General features: G+C 27.5%; 1 protein-coding gene across 2 annotated transcripts in view; it reads left to right on the forward strand.

The window, feature by feature from the left end:
- Nucleotides 1–17500, forward strand: part of LOC136079832 (uncharacterized) — a 68194-nt gene that overhangs the window by 12907 nt on the left and 37787 nt on the right. For both annotated transcript variants that reach the window (XM_065796436.1, XM_065796437.1), the window contains exons 2-3: nt 9376–9855; nt 15040–15085. In XM_065796436.1, the coding sequence (XP_065652508.1) occupies nt 9376–9855; nt 15040–15085 (526 nt within the window). The remainder of the gene's footprint in view (nt 1–9375; nt 9856–15039; nt 15086–17500) is intronic.

Here is a 17500-nt window from a genome sequence, read left to right on the forward strand (position 1 = left end):
CAATGTTCTTGCTCCGTGACCTGGCTCGTCATCGGATTTAAACCCGATTGAAAATTGCTGAGTAAAATTGAAAGCAGTAGTGGCAAAAGCGAACTCGATGTCGATGACGACTTTGAAGGAGTCTATACTGGAGGCGTGGTCCCAAAAAATAACGCCTGATTACTGTGACTCTCTTGGTGCCTCTATTCCTTGAAGAATAGAGGCTGTCCTCAAAGCCGGAGGAAGCCATTCGAGGCACTAGAAACTCTTTTCTGATGTGAACTACTTGTTGGTTTCTTCGAAAGTGTGTCATTGACTTACGTGAATGTTGTTTGTTGCGTTTAATTCAATCGTATTATCATTAAATTGAAGTAGTATTACATTTTTGTATATATATAGATATATAGATATATATATAGATATATAGATATATATGTAAAAATTATTGAAGAATTATTTAGCAACATTATTTTATTTAAATTATAAATAATAACATTTTTTTGTATAACAGTTCAATCAATGCTTTCGAGTCTTTTCCGTAAGCGCACATTACAAAACGCTCCTTTCGCAAGTATTCTTTCGAAATGATTTGTTTCGCAAGTTTCTTTTCGTAAAGGGTTATTACGGAATAATTATTCTTTATTTTTTTCGTATAATGCGTTCGGAAGGTGAATTTGCGCAAGTACAACTTCCGCAATAGCAACTTGAAGTACGGAAGATAAAAATACGAAATTTTCGTAAGTTTTTATTTACGGCGAACAACCCAAATATATGCACAATTAAATGACCGCTTTAGAGACCCGAGCACGAAGATTGCTCTGGTTGAAACAAGTTTTAAGTAATCTTTCTAATTCGCCTTATTATTGTTATTTGTACACCTTGATCTCGTTCAGAAACAGTTTTTCTAGCGAATAATAAGATCCATTGTCGTTAAGTATTGTGTAATCATATATAGGAACTTTTGGTGTTGCTGATGATTTCAGCAACACCAAAAGTTCTTATATATGATTACATAATTGATGATTACCGTCAGTTTGCATTTCGCATAAATCAGCTTCATTTTCCATTTTTTTGACCAATCAACAATTTTGTTCAAAACTTTTCGTAGCGTCATTCGATTGTTCAAACTTTTGATAATTCCTATTAGTTTACAGTTTGACATAGTGTATCATCGCATCGGGAAGGTCATTGATAAATATAATAAAAAGCAGCTGGTCCAACACAGAGCCTTGAGGGGCACCACTTTTTACCTTTTTTCATTCTGACAAGTTTGAACCTATAACTACTCTCTATCTACGACCTGTCAAGAAAGATTTTAGCCAAGCAAGTAACTGATCTTTAAAACCATACGCACTGAGTTTAAGTAAAAGAGAGTTGTGATTGACAAGATCATAGGATTTGGCAAAATCTAAGAATATAACATCTGCTACATTACCTTCATTTAGCGCTTGTGAGATAATGTCAATTGGTTCTATTAAAAACAAAGCCGTGCTGTGCCGAGTTGAGAAGATTGTTATCGAAGGTGTTTCATCATTACTGCTTTAATTATGCGTTGCATAATCTTGCAAAGTACAGATCTGAGGGAGATTGGTTGATAATTTGAAGCTATTTGTTTGTCTCCTTTTTTGAAAATCAGAGTGATGTTGGCTGATTTCCAAGAGATGGGAAGAGTACCATTTTGAAGGATATGAGCAAAGATCGAAAGAAGAGCTTCAGAGAAGCTGAAAGGACACTTGTGTAGTGGTTAAGGGTGAAAATTGTTGCAACCAGGATCCTTTCGTGAGTTGAAATTTTGTAGCTGCGCATCAATTATCAAAATTGAGAGACAAGTTTGATTGAATAAGCAGATGTTTGATTTTCTTAATTTGAAAATCGGGAGTGGATGATTGATATTCGAACAATTTTTATCAAAAACTGAATAAAAGTGTTCGTTTAGCCGTTTTGTAATTTGCGGTTGGTTGAAAATTACTTCGCCAGATTGGAGTTTTATTGATTCGATTTTAGATTTTCTTTTATTTTGAGCATTTAAGTATGAATACAAAGGTTTTTGATTAGATTTGCATTAGGATAAGAGAACTTTTTCGTAGTTTCTTACTGATAATTTGATTTGTTTTTTAACTAACAAAAAGGTTTTTCAAATTTTAATAAGACAAAGCATAAGTTTTTACGCCCTTTCAAAAATACCAGAAAAAAATAAATATAAATAAAATTGGATAATATTTAAAATAACGAAAATTAGGTTGAGAGTTGAAATCCAAAAGTTACTCTGAAAAAGATAATTCTAGCTTTGCATAGATTGCGGTATATGAAAAAAATGTTTGACTAAATTTGGAGTTTTACGAGGTCTAGATTAAGTAACCATTAATTTTAATCTCTCTACCTCTTAAGTTTCCGTTTGCTTTCAATACTTATCAAAAATTAGAATTGCTTAATAGAGACATTTTTTAAGTTTTTGCACGATGCAGTTTTTTTTTTTTTTTTTTTTTTTTTTTTTTTAGCCGTTTAAAAATATACATTCCGTAATTTACTAACAAAATATAAATATAGCAGGGGGGAGAAGAAGACTAATATGTCTTATCACCAAGCCCCTTTATAAATTCCGTAAATATAAAGTTTAATTTTTAAATAAGAAGCTTCGTTAAATTTATAAAATAAACAAATTTACAAAAGTGGTAAAATAATAAATAAAACATCTATTAATAAAAAAAAAAAAAAAAAAAAAAGTGAAAAATTAGCTTGAAGCGCTATAGGCTTAGCAAAAAACAAAAACAATAAAAATATATATATTAGGATATAAATAAATTTAACTCAGTCTTTTTCTAAAATTAATATACTTTTCATGTATTTGATAGATAAATCATAATGTAATTTCAGAAATAGTTTTATGGTAAATCATTCTTTATTAATAGCTGTCTTAGTTTTGTCTTAAACTCATTAAGCATTGTTAGAGTTTTAAGTTCAGTTGAAAGTATTTTATTCCATGCCTTTGGTCCTCTTATTGAAATTGAAAAATCAGTTGCTGCATAATAACTGTTGGGCTGTATATATCTGTTATTTGAATATCTAGTTAGATATTTGTTTTCCTTTATTTTGAATAATGGGTTAAATATTTTTGGAATGATACTTTTATTAATTTTGAACATAAAAATTAGGAGATGATAAATATTTATTTGGTAGATATTTAGTATATTTAAGTTAATAAATAAGGGTCGAGAGGGTGTATAGCGGCTTTTATTGGATATAATTCTGATAGCATGTTTTTGCATATTAAAGAGTTTTTTCAATTTATTTTTATTGGTACTACACCATGCAATGCTAGCGTAATTAAGATAGGAATCAAGGAGAAATATAAGAGTTTTAAACAACTTAGATTTAAAAATGGTTTTGCCCTATATAGCATGCCGATGTTCCTTGATATTTTACCTTCAATATATTTTATCTGACATCTCCAAGTTACATTTTCGTCCAGGAGTACGCCTAGAAATTTTAATGATACCTCTCTTTTTATTTCATAATTGTTAATACAAAGATTTGGAAGTTTTAATGGAATTTTGTCTCTTTCATGATAGCGATGGAAAAAAGTATATTTTGTTTTTATTACATTTAGAGATAATTTGTTTGCTCTAAACCATTTAGAAAGATATTGAAGTTCTATGTTTACAGTTTTAAATAAGATTTTTATGTCATTGTGAGCATAAAATAGATTAGTATCATCTGCAAACAAGATTGAGTCTAATATACTACAAAATTTACTTAAGTCGTTGATATATATTAGAAATAAGAGCGGTCCTAATATAGAGCCTTGAGGTACTCCACAAGTTATATTCATATTGTTAGTTTTACTGCAATTATGAGAAATGTATTGCTTTCTATTTGACTGGTAGCTTTTAAACCATTTAAAGTTCGAGTGTTTAATACCATAGTTTTTTAGCTTGGTTAATAAAATATTATGATTTACAGTGTCAAAAGCCTTACTGAGATCAATAAACACGCCTAAAGTATATTTATTTTCATCAAAAGATTTCAGAATATCGTGAACAAGGTAGGCAATTGCCTGATCAGTGGAGTGACCGTTTTTGAATCCGAATTGTTTATTATAAAGGATGTTATTATTATCTAAGAAATGGTACAATCTTTTATACATAATATGTTCTAGTATTTTTGAAAAACATGGTAGTATTGAAATAGGTCTGTAATTTGCGACACAAGTTGCATCTCCAGATTTTAGAACTGGTACCACCTTGGCCACTTTTAGTTTGTCAGGAAAGATACCTTGTTCTAAAGAAAGACTGAAAATGTGCAAAAGCGGAGTTTTTAAATAAAAAATTGATTTAATTATTATATTGCTACTTACATCATCATCTCCATTACCTTTATTTGATTTTAATAAATTTACAGCATCAAGTAGTTCTTGTTCAGATAACTTATTATTTTCCATGAGATCATTATTAGAGGTCAAATATGACTCGAAGCTAGTTTTGCTGTTTTTTACTTTGGAAGCCAAACTCGGGCCTGTATTAACAAACTCATGATTGAAAGAAATAGAAATTAACGTTTCATTAGTAATTTCACAATTATTTATAATGAGTTTTTTGGGAAGTTCATTAGCGCTTATGTTTTTTTTTCCTATCACCTCTTTCATTATGCGCCACATTTTTTGTGCATCATTTTTGCAGTTATGTAATTGGTTGGTATAATACTGTTTTTTCGAATACTTTATAACTGTCTCGAAAAGACGTTTGTAATTTTTATATTTTGTTTCATTTTTATAAGTTCTTTTTTTTATAAATTTTTCGAACAAACGTTTTTTTTTTGTGATGACTTTATTATTCCCGCCGTTATCCAGGGATTCTGATGGGATTTGGTTTTGATTAATTTACTAATAATTGGGAAAGCTTCATTATAGTGGTCTTGAAATATGCAATGAAAAATATTATAAGCTTCCTGAGCATTTTTAGTTTTTAAAATAGTTTCCCAGTTTGTTGTGGATAACAGATTCATAAAAGTCATAGTGGATGTATCATTAATTATTCGCTTTTTAATTTCTTTTTTTTCTGATATTTTATTGATGCTTTTTTGTGAAATTATAAAAACCGGAAAGTGGTCTGATATATCAGTGACAAAAATTCCAGTCTTAACTTTTATGTTTTTAAAATTGTTTATTATGATTTGATCGATCAGTGTAGCACTATTTTTTGTTATGCGAGTTGGTTTATTAATTGTTGGAATAAAACCATTTTGAAATATAATATTAGTAAGATTTCTGACGTTTTTATTATTTTCATAATCGAGAAAATCTAAATTGAGATCGCCTACACAATAAATTAGCTTGCCATAACTATCTTTTTTTGTAATTAAACCTTTAAAGTGTTTGCTAAATGCTTTTATATTACCTGAAGGCGATCTATATATGACGTATAGAATTACGTTTTTGCTGGCATCGTTTAAGACCTCAACGGTTAGTAACTCAAAATCCTTTGTTATTGAGCACATTTCTTTACGCAGTTTAAAATCTAAAGAGTTATGTATGAAAATGCACACTCCACCTCCTATTTTTTCAGATCCTCTTATTTGATGAATAACTTTATAATTATTAAGTTGAAAGTTAGAGTTATTTTCGATTTCTTTATTCCTGCACCATGTTTCTGTTAGACATATAATTTGAAATTTTATTTTAACGCTAAACAAAAATTCTTTAAATTTATCAAAGTTTTTTGTATACTCCTTATATTTAGATGCAGAATGGATAGTGCATTAACATCAATGTTGCCAATGAGCGTTGAAATGTTCGAGTTGTTATATTAAGGGCTTATATTTTCCTCTCCATCCCCATCCTTAAAAAAACTAATGTTTAATTCAGGGTTATTTTTGAAAAGTATATTTTTGTTTCTTAGGAAAGCTTTAAGTTTATTTATGTCATTATTATTGCCATTATTATTGGATGTGTAATTTTTTGCATTAAAATTAGATAATAAATTAGTTTCCATTTTAAAATAAGAATTTAAACAATAAAATAACAAATAAAAAACATTTACTTTTCTTTGGGAGTCCATTCGCGAATGATTAGTTTATCGTACGATATAACCGCATATTTTCCGCCTTCTCGTTCTTTTTTCAGTTGTTCTCGAAGCTCGTTTCTTATAATTGTAGTTTCGGCGCAGTAGTCTTCGTTTATGTAAATATTTTTTCCTTTTAAATTTTTCGCCTGTTTTAAAATTTCTACTTTGTCTTTATAGTTTAGTAGCTTAACAACTATTGGGCGAGTTTTGTGTGTGTTTCTAAATCCTGTCCTGTGAGCCCTCTCGATTTGTATACTTTTTAAACCAAGTGTATCTTCAAACATCTTTTGTACCTTAGATTCGCTTACACTCCAATTTTCGTTTTCGCTTTCTTTCAGGCCTTCTATTCTGAGGTTGTTCCTTCGTGAACGATCTTCGATTTCTCTAAGCTTATTCTTTATTTTCAGTATTTCGCTATTGTCTTTAATTTTATTGCTTAACTCTTTTGTTTTTTTCTTTACAACTTCAAATTTATTCGAAATAATCTCATTGTTAGTTTGGATAGATTTCATAATATCACTGCAATCAGATACAAGTGATATAACTTTTTTATTCGTTTCATCTAAATCCATTGCAATGTTATTAATTTTATATGAGTTTTCGCTTACGACTTTTTCATTCATATCTAGCCGCTCAGTAAGAATTTCCATATTTGCTGCAGTTATAGATGCGAATACTTTTTCGTGATCTTTCAAAAGCTTCCTCGTTTCTTCCAAAATACCTTTTTTTTGTTTCTCTAGTAAATCTGAAATCATCTTAATATCCATTTTAATTTAATTTTTTTTATTTTTTTATTTTTGAAGTAATAAAAACACGTCTGTTCACCACGATGCGCAATTAAATTTTTTTTTGTTGAGGCTAATGATATTTTTAGAATTGCTTAATAACGTTGATATATATTATTATACATAGTATATATTGATATAGTACATATTGATATAGTACATATTGTACATATAGTACATATATATAGTGATATAGTGATATAGTATATAGTGATATAGTATATATAGTGATATAGTACATATAGTACATATAGTACATATATATATACAGTATATAATATATATATAGTACATATATATACAGTATATATACAGTATATAATACAGTATATAATACAGTATATAATACAGTATATAATACAGTATATATATACAGTATATAATATATATATAGTACATATAGTACATATATATATAGTACATATATATAGTATATATATACATATAGTACATATAGTACATACATATAGTACATATAGTACATATAGTGATATAGTATATATAGTGATATAGTACATATGGTACATATTGATATAGTACATATTGATATAGTATTATACAAATACAGTTGAGGCTAATGATATTTTTAGAATTGCTTAATAACGACATTTTTTAAGTTTTTGCGCAAAATAAAAAACTTTTAGAAGGAAGAGTTTTATTTTTATTTATTAATAGGTTTCTGCTTTCAACTTGTTCAATTTTTCAATAATTTCAATTTTTAATAAGTTAGTTTCAAATTTTTTTTGAAGTTTTTAACGTTAGATTTAAGTCTTTTAATGTTCCTGGTATCTATTCTGTAACTGCTTTTTTAAGCAGTCACAGAATACATAATTTCAGTATTATTATAATAAGGTTTAAATGTTATATAATAATATATTATAATAGGTTTACTTTTTTCTATTAAATGTTTTTATAATAAATCTGCAGGCAGCAGCAAATACAATTAAAAATGGGAGATACAAGGAAATGAAAAAAAGCGTCAAATAGTATGAAAATTGTTCACCAAAACCATAAAAAATAGATGTGTGTGATTTAGAAAGACAGGCTGATGAAATTAAATTTCAACGCTCTTATGTTTAAAGGAAAAGAATTTTATGAAAGAGTAGTTACAGTAAAGGGTTGCAATTTTGCTGAATGATAAGTCACACAAGTTTTATTTTTCTAGATGAAACAATATATAATAGCTTTAAACAGCAGCTAAGTTAATATTAGTTATTGTTTGGTAATAATTTTATTTAGCGGCCATAGCACAGTTGTTAAAGTACTTGCTTTAGAAGCAAGTTATCCAGGGTTCGAAGCGAGTTCTCGACATATTTTGCGCTATATATTCTGCGGTGCTCTGTGACAAGACCGTTAGGTCTTTTTGGGGCACTTGAACCAAAACAAAATTTAAAAAAAAAAAAAATTAGAAAAGATTGCAGAGATTAAACCTTTAAACAATTGGAGAGAAGCTGATGCTCGGTAGCTAGAGTTTGGTTAATGTAGATGATCCTCTACCAAGCTGATTCTTTGCAGAGGTTCATCTACATTAACCAATATATAATCAATCTTGTACTATAGAGAATATGTATCATTAGAAAACTCAGCCTATATATAAACATACTTAAGTTGATTTATCAAAACTGCTGTATGCTGTTTGAGCAAAAAAATAGATTCAGTAACTTTGACAATTTTTCCAAATAATAAAATTAATAGTTGAAAATAAGACATCATTTTCTAGCAATCAATAAAATATGATTCTTTTAAGCACTTGTTAAATATTTTAGAGCGGTTTGGAAGGAGTTTCAGGAAATATTTTATATTGCATTTGTATTTATTGCATTTGGTTGTTGTGTCATATATAACACAGCAGCCAAATATAAATACTAATAGTATAAATACAATAATAAAATAATAATATAAAAATTATTAAACTAAATTTTTATAATTAAAATTAAAAATTGAAAATTAATTTTAAAAAAAGGTAAATATATAGTATTATTTAAGCTATAAATTACAGAAATAAATTAGTCTAATAATAAGTTGGTAGCAAAAATATGTAATGCAATGATAAGTTGGTCGCTAAAATATGTAATGTAATAATAAGTTGGTAGCTAAAATATGTAATGTAATAATATATTGGTAGCTAAAATATGTAATGTAATAATAAGTTGGTAGCTAAAATATGCAATATAATAATAAGTTGATAGCTAAAACATGTAATGTAATAATAAGTTGGTAGCTAAAATATGTTAATAATAAGTTGGTAGCTAAAATATGTTAATAATATATGTTAATAATGTTATGTAATAATAAGTTGGTAGCTAAAATATGTATGATCTGTAGTTAAATGAAAGCATGAAAAACAGATACAACATTTAACATTTAAGAAAAAAAAATTTATTTTTCAATAAATCAACTTATTTCTTTAATTTTTCTTCTTAAATGCCATATTGAACAAAATTATTAACAAAACTCAATTAAAAATGTTTTCATCTTTATATTAAACCATTTAATCTAATCTAATAAAAACTATCTAATCTAATAAAAGTTATACTTTGAATTATTTTTAGAGATGTTTGCAGAAAGCAAAGAAAGAAGCATAGTTAAAGGGCAAAGTCTAGCTACATTAACTATACCAAAAGAATATGGAATATCCTTTGAAGTATATTTAAGCTCATTTCCAGGCTCCTTTACAAACATAATCCGTTTAACGACGTTTAGCGGACAAGATAATTGTTATGGATGCAGAATTTCGACACTTTTTATGAATAGTCAAATTACACTTGTCGTGGCACCAATTAACGGTAATGGTAACTATTATGTGGCATCAAATCTATTGACAATAAAAACTTGGAACAAAGTTACTATAAGACAATACATGAAAAATGGATTTTATATTAATGCTGCTACAATAAATGGAATAACAGTTTACTCAGTGCAAAATAACGATGTAAGAGTTTTTGAAAACGTCAAAATATATGTCAGCGATATCTGGTATGATCCTCAACCAGGATACATAAGAAATTTAATTGTAACTGATCCTTGTCTAAGTAAGCATTTTTTTATTTATTTAATTAAATTTAAAAAAAGTTTTTTAAAACAATATATTTAAGTATTATGTCATACAAAGGTTTCTCTTTTTCACATAAATTAATAAAAAGGTAAGTGTTGCTCAAAAACAACGTATGAAAAAAAAGGTTGCAACATATGAAAAAATAAGCAAACAAATTTAAAGTTGCTCATTTATTTTGATTTGAAAATAATTTTTTTTTTTTTTTATTTAATATTTTGCCGTTTAAAAATATTACAATAACCAATTGTATTTTACAATTTTTACATTAGTAATGACAGGACTTCTAGAAGATCATGTGGATCTTGTCATGAAGCCCTTTACAATATATGGTTAATTTTTAATAAAAATACAATGTCTTAAGTGAAATAATAATAATACAACTTTATGCAAAAACATGTAAAAAACCAAGATAAAATTTTAAAAAGGCAAGATTAAAAAATAAATAAAATATACAAAATAGAACAACAACGAACAAACAAACAAAACGAAAAAACAATTAAAAATAAATCAAAATATTTTCAATTAAAAATATAATTCTTTTAAGTTTTTGTTTGAATGAAGCAAAAGTCAGTTGGGTAGAAAAATCAAAATTTGGTAAGGCTATTTTGTTCCAGAGATAAGGACCTCGATAAGAAACAAAAAACTGGTCTTTGCTTTTATGGCAAAAAGGGGCAGTAAGATTGTTATTAATTCGAAGATTATATTTGTTTTTAGGTTTCATACAATAAAGATTTTGTAATACGTTTGGCAACAAGTTTTCTCTACATTTAAACATGAAACATAAAATGTTAAAGACATTTTGTTGATATATATTTAAAATACTCATTTCTTTAAAAAGTTGTTTCGTATGAAAAAACCGATTTTTAAAATTTATTGCGCGAGCTGCGTGTTTCTGATGAAGGTAAAGAGATTTTAACTTTGTTCTATGAGTGCTTCCCCATATAATATTCGTTATATGACAATGTATAAATGAATAATATAATTGTGTTAACTGGTGTTTACATAATACATTTTTTGCTTTATAGAGAATTCCGATGCATTTAGCGATTTTATTGGAGGTATTATCAATATGATTTCTCCAAGATAGATTCTCATCAATATATACTCCAAGAAACTTAGTAACTTTTTCTCTTTTTATTATTATATTATCAATTAAAAGGTCTGGCATGATATGAGGCAGTTTCTGTTTTTTTGAAGGTGGATAAAAAAGTGTCCATTTAGTTTTTTCTATATTTAGAGACAATCTATTTTGTTTAAACCAAACAGATACTTTTTTAAATTCATTTTTCATATTAGTAAAAAGCATATTAATATCTTTATGAGACAAAAACAAGTTAGTGTCATCTGCAAAATTAATTGTTGTTAAGTTTGATGATTTATGAAGATCATTTATGTATATTAAAAAAATAAGTGGACCAAGTATGGATCCTTGTGGAACACCACATGTTATATTCATTAATAGATGAGATATAGAATCTTTATTGTAAACAAACTGTTCACGGTTAGTAAGATAACTTTCAAACCATAATAGGGTTTTATCTTTAATACCATATGATATTAGTTTTTTTAACAGAATTTGATGATTGACAGTATCAAATGCCTTAGACAAATCAATAAACACTCCTAGTGTAAAACAAGAGTCTTTAAAAGAGTCAGTTATATTGCGCGTTAGTTGAAGAATGGCATGCTCGGTTGAATTATTTTTTTTGAAACCAAATTGGTTTTCGTATAGAATTTTATTTTCAACAAGATATGAGTAGATTCGGTTGTACATTATTCTTTCTAAAATTTTTGAAAAAACTGGAAGAACTGAAATAGGGCGATAATTTGTTATATTTGTACGATCCCCTGTCTTAAAGATTGGAGTTACTTTTGCTATTTTTAGTTTATCTGGAGAAGACCCTTGTGCAATGGATGCTCTGAAGATTTTATAAAGAATATCTTTTATAACATCGTAGGAATCAATCACAATAATTGTGTTAATATCATCATACCCAGTAGCTTTATTACGCTTTAATGACTTAAAAGCAACCTCAAATTCATTAAAAGTTAACTCAGTAAAATTTAGATTAGAGCTTATTGATGTTTCGAACTCATCAACAGATTTATCTTTAATGAATGAAATACTATCGCTTAATTTTGTAACGATAGTGGTGAAAAGCTTAATAAATTCAAATGCAATATCATTTGAGTCATTTATTAATTTGTTATCAATTTGTATAAAATTTGGGAGTAAATTTTTATTTGGTTTAAGTTTTCCAGACACCTCCTTCATGATTTGCCAGACGCGTTTTGAGTTGTGCTTATATTTATTAAGCAAGTTTGAATAGTAGTTTTTTTTTGCATTTTTGTGAAGCTTTTCAAATAAGTTTGTATAAGTTTTATAATTTTGTTTATGTTTTTCAGATTTCGATTTTAGGTATTTTATGTAAAGCTTCTGCTTAATTTTTGACGATTTTCTGAGACCTTTAGTAATCCAAGGAAATGATATTTTTTATCGCTTAAAACTATTTCAATTAAAGGAAAATTAGAATCATACACTTGGTGAAAAGTTTTGAAAAAATTCTCGTAGATTAAGTTGATATTATCATTATAGTTAATATAACCCCAATCGACAAGTGATAATTGTTCTCTGAAAGAATTTAAACTATTATTATTGATAAGCCGTTTTTTATAAAAACTTTGCCCTACTTTTCTTTTTTTTAAATTAACACATATAGAAAAAAAAATCGGGAAGTGATCGGAAACATCGGTTTTTATGATTCCTTTTTTTTAGCGACTTATTAAAAAAAATCGGTTGTTAAAATGTTGTCAATTAATGATGATGAATGACTTGTGATTCTAATCGGGCGCTTAATCAAAGAAAATAAAAATAAACCATTAAAAAATTTTCTCGAACTTTGATTTTCATAATAATCAAAGGAGTTTATGTTGAAATCCCCGATCAAGTAATTTTTTTTCTTTTCAAGATCAGTTTGCTTTATTATGTTTTTTAGTAAAAACTTGCCAAAGTTTTCAATTCTTCCAGCTGGTGGCCTGTAACAACAGCTTATTAGTATTTTTTTTGAACGCTTATTTATAAGTTCTATTGTTAAAATCTCTTTGTTTTCGTCAGAAACACACATTTCGCTTCGAACTTTATACGGAAGGTTATTTTTAACAAAAAATAAAACTTCTCCTCCTCGCTTATTAGTACTTCGTTCTAAAATTACTGGATCAAAACCTAGGAGATGGAGATTTGAACTATTTTTAAAATCTGCTTGTTAACACCAAGTTTCAGTTAAACAAATTAAATTAAAAGAACTTTCCGCTTCGCTAATAAAATTTAATAAGTTTTCAAAATTCTTTTTTAAGCGACGTATATTAATGTGGACTGCATTAAGATAATCACTTTTATTATCGCCTTTAAAATATTTGCTCACGTTACTAGGATAAAAATAAGAGGTTTCAAATTCAGGAGAATTAATTTCATTAAAATAATTAATATCCGGATCGGATTCGTAGTCTAAGTGTAATCTATACGTTTCAAATAAATTAACTTTTTTTTCAAAATCATTATTAGCTGTTTCCATTTTCGCTATAATTTAGATTTAGCAATAAATATTAGTATGCGACAATTTGAAAATCTTTAGGAAGACTTAGTGATTAACTTATTGTAGACCATAAAAAATAAAAAAAATTTAAAAAGATAAGATACTACTTTTTTTGGAATTCCAATCCCGTACAATAAGTTTGTCGTATAAAATGTACGCGTATTTGCCAGCTTGTCTTTCTACTTTCATTTTTTCACGTAGTGTCTTTCGTATAACATTCGTTTCGTTACAGTAATCTTCATATATGAAAATATTTTTACCTTTTAATTTGGAAGAGTTGTTTGAGAATTTCAGTTTTTACTTTAAAATCCAGAAGTTTTAGGATTATTGTTCTATGTTTGTTGTGAACTACTTTTCTATGCTATTTCTTTCAATGTTTACAATTTTGACTCCTAATATGTCGTTGAATATTTCATTTACCTTTTTTTCACATTCAGCCCAGCTTTCATTGTCATTTTCAGGGACACCATCAATTCTTAGATTATTACGCCTTGACCTATCCTCAATCTCTCTGAGTTTGTTATTTATTTTTATAAGTTCATGGTTGTTATTTTGTACTTTAATGTTTGCCAGATTTTCTTTTGCGAGACAATCAATGGCGGGTTTTATTTTTTTATTGAAAAGATCTTCATGAAAAATTAAACTTTCTTTGATTTCTTCTACTTCCTTTGCAATTGATGCTATTATGGTTAAATTTTGAAGGATGTTAAACTCAACTCTGTCTAATCGATCATTTAATATTTTTGTGTTAGAACTAACTATGTTGATAAAAGTACTTTCTTGTTGTTTCAGCATTTCTTCCGTCTCGATCTTAAACTTCATAAACATTTCCGTTATCAATTTTTTAACTTCAACAAGTGTGATTAACTTCAACAAGACATGTTTAATAAGTATAAATTATTATAATATAAATATCTATTAATGCTATTAACGATTTTTTATTTTATTTTCTTAAAGCAGCGAAAAAAGCATGCGTTCACTTCAGCGTTCTGTTTACTTGCTTCTGTTTACTATAATTTAAAATATCAAGCCATCTAAATCTGATTTATGTACTAAGTATATTGTCATTTTTTTGTAAAACTTTAATGATCCCAGTAGTGCCTGTCGTTAAGGGGGTACAAAAAGTGTTAAGTACCGGGGCCCCATCTTAATGTTTTTTTTCAGGAGCCCTATTTTCAATAGCTCAATAAACATAAAAGCAATTTTTTTTTAAATTTCATTTATGCACTTCGTATTTTTTATGTTATGTTATAATTGATTTTTTATTATATATCATTGGTTCTTACTTAAAAAAATAACAGCAAATGCACACAAAAAAAATTCTTATTATTAAATTATTTGTATATTATCTTGGTGGTATTGTTCCCCTTATTGTCTAGGACCGGCCTTGAATTCTAGACCTAAAATTTCTATTTATCTCAACAGAACCAATCAAACGAACTTAGTATTGATACATGAATTAAATGATTTGTTCTTACTTAAGCATAGATCTTAAGTTTGAACAACTTTTTTAGAATTTGAAGTTTAAAATTTATTTATACCATTTTTTTTTTTTTTACACTTTTTAGTAGATACCTGTGGATTATTATTGACGTTGTCTAGCAGCGGTCAAAAGTAAGTCTACTTTCAATTTAAAAAAAATTTAATTAAAATTCCTATATAAGTATATTTCAAAACAGTGATATTGAGAATACAAATTGTTATTGAACTGTTGAGTTTAGCTTAAATGGATGGAAGTCACGTTTTTATTAAAATAAGGTTCAACTGAAGCAGGACTAGCAGCACACGGTGGGCCAGTTTCGCAAAGAGGTCAAAACGAAAGGTCGTAAATTGACTTTTTTAATCATTTGCAATTAACATGCATATGCTGATGACAATGAATCTTTTTTTTATAATGCACTTATTCAATTTTGTAAACCCTTTAGGATACTTCAAACCCAATGGATACACGGAAGTCCGTAGCACGTCTAAGGACGTCCAAAATGGTCTGTTTGGACGTCCAAAATGGACGTCCGTGGACGTACCAGATGCAACGACTTTCGTCCGTCCATTTTGGACCTTTAAAGTTCGTCCAAGGACGTCCTAAACAGTCCGTTTGGAGGTCCACAATAGACGCTTTTGTCCGTTTATTAACACGAGTGGCAACCCTCATTAGGATAATAAGGTTACTTCATAAATAATTAAATCCCAGTATGTGTGTCCAGTATTGATGCAAATCATAACAAAAAAATAAAAAGAGTAATATTTTTGACAATATTAATATATAAATACAATCTAGCAAAAACCTTTTAATATGTTGCCAATGGCACATTTGATGTTACTTGCATCATAACCAATTATGCCACCAACAATAGTATCTAAAGAAATAATATTTATCACATAAAATAAATAATTAATTTCCAAAAGCAAAGTAAATTAATTTTGCTTTTGAATTTGATTTCTAAAAAGTCAACAAACTTAAAACCATCCACAATAAAAATTTATATTAAAATACTTGTTATTAATTTTGGAAAGTCATACATAAAAAAACTAAATTAAAATAAAAAACGACCACAAATATATTTACGGTCGTTTAAAAATAAGCAAAGTACTACTGTTTCATGTTCAGCTATTTACTTTAAACAAAAATTTTTCAGTCTTGTATAAGTTGCAGTATATAAATATATATATACAGTATATAAATATATATATGTATATATATATACATATATATATAAATATTTATATATATATATATATATATATATATAAATATATATACATATATATATATATATATATATATATATATATATATATATATATATATATATATATATATATATATATATATATATATATATATATATATCTATATATATATATATATATATATATATATAATATATATATATATATATATATATATATATATATATATATATATATATATATATATATATATATATATAAATATATATACATCCTAACTGGTTGTCAGAAAGTTTTGTTGACAAAAAGTACAAATTAAAATGCAAGACCGGAATTTTTTTATTTGTTACTTGATAGACTGCCTACCCCAACCAAACTCGCAGTCGATGTAGCAGCACTCCCTTGCGAGTCAGGCTATAAGATACTCAGGCTATTTGTCAGTCAATATAGCAGCACTCTGTTGCAAGTCAGGCTAACTTTGATTATTTTTCAGATTACTAATGATTAATATATAACATATATGTATCATAATGGAAACTAGACATAATGATTGATATATAAAAATGATATTAGGGACCGCTCCTGGTATCAATGACAAGGAAATCAAGGGACATGAACTACCAACAAAGAAGCAAGTAATTCTTTGCCTGCTTGCAAACCTTAAGGGTTTAAACTTTAATGATGCATTATCTCTTACAATTGATAATGTCCTGAAGCATTATTTGAAGTCAAATATCCCTCCAATAAGTGGAAGAAACGACATTGGCAAAATAATTAAAAAAGAATATAATGAATTTATGAAGTTAATGAAATACAATAAAAATCCAAGACATTTGGATAACCCAGGAATCAAGAAATTTATGTCAACATTAGATGCTACCATGAAATTTTATAAGAAATCTGCTCTCCAAGATATGGAAGTTCAAAAACGACATAAAACAACAAAGGAAAAAGAATTCATCAATGCAGACATTGCTTTCATGCAATGTCTGTATTGATGAATTCTTTTTCCTTTCATGCATGATAACTGATAGGAAAGCATCTTATTCAGGAATTGACAAAGCCCATTCAAGAGTTGTTGAGAAAAAGCAGAAAAGAACCTATGATAAAGCTTTTCCCAAAAGAGACCATTTGCTAATGTTCAAAGAAACTGATGAGTTTGAGTTAACCAGTAGTTCTTGTGATGAATTGGTTGGGGGACTGTTGGACCAAGCTCGGCCTGCTCTGAAATTGAACGGCGACACAAAAGGCAAATTAAATCTGGTGAACAAATATTTATCCCACATGATATTCGCAAGAATTCAAATGTTATTGCCTGAAGTGTGAGGAATAACATTA

The sequence above is a fragment of the Hydra vulgaris genome, chromosome 04, assembly GCF_038396675.1.
Source record: "Hydra vulgaris chromosome 04, alternate assembly HydraT2T_AEP".
Taxonomy (NCBI): Eukaryota; Metazoa; Cnidaria; class Hydrozoa; order Anthoathecata; family Hydridae; genus Hydra; species Hydra vulgaris.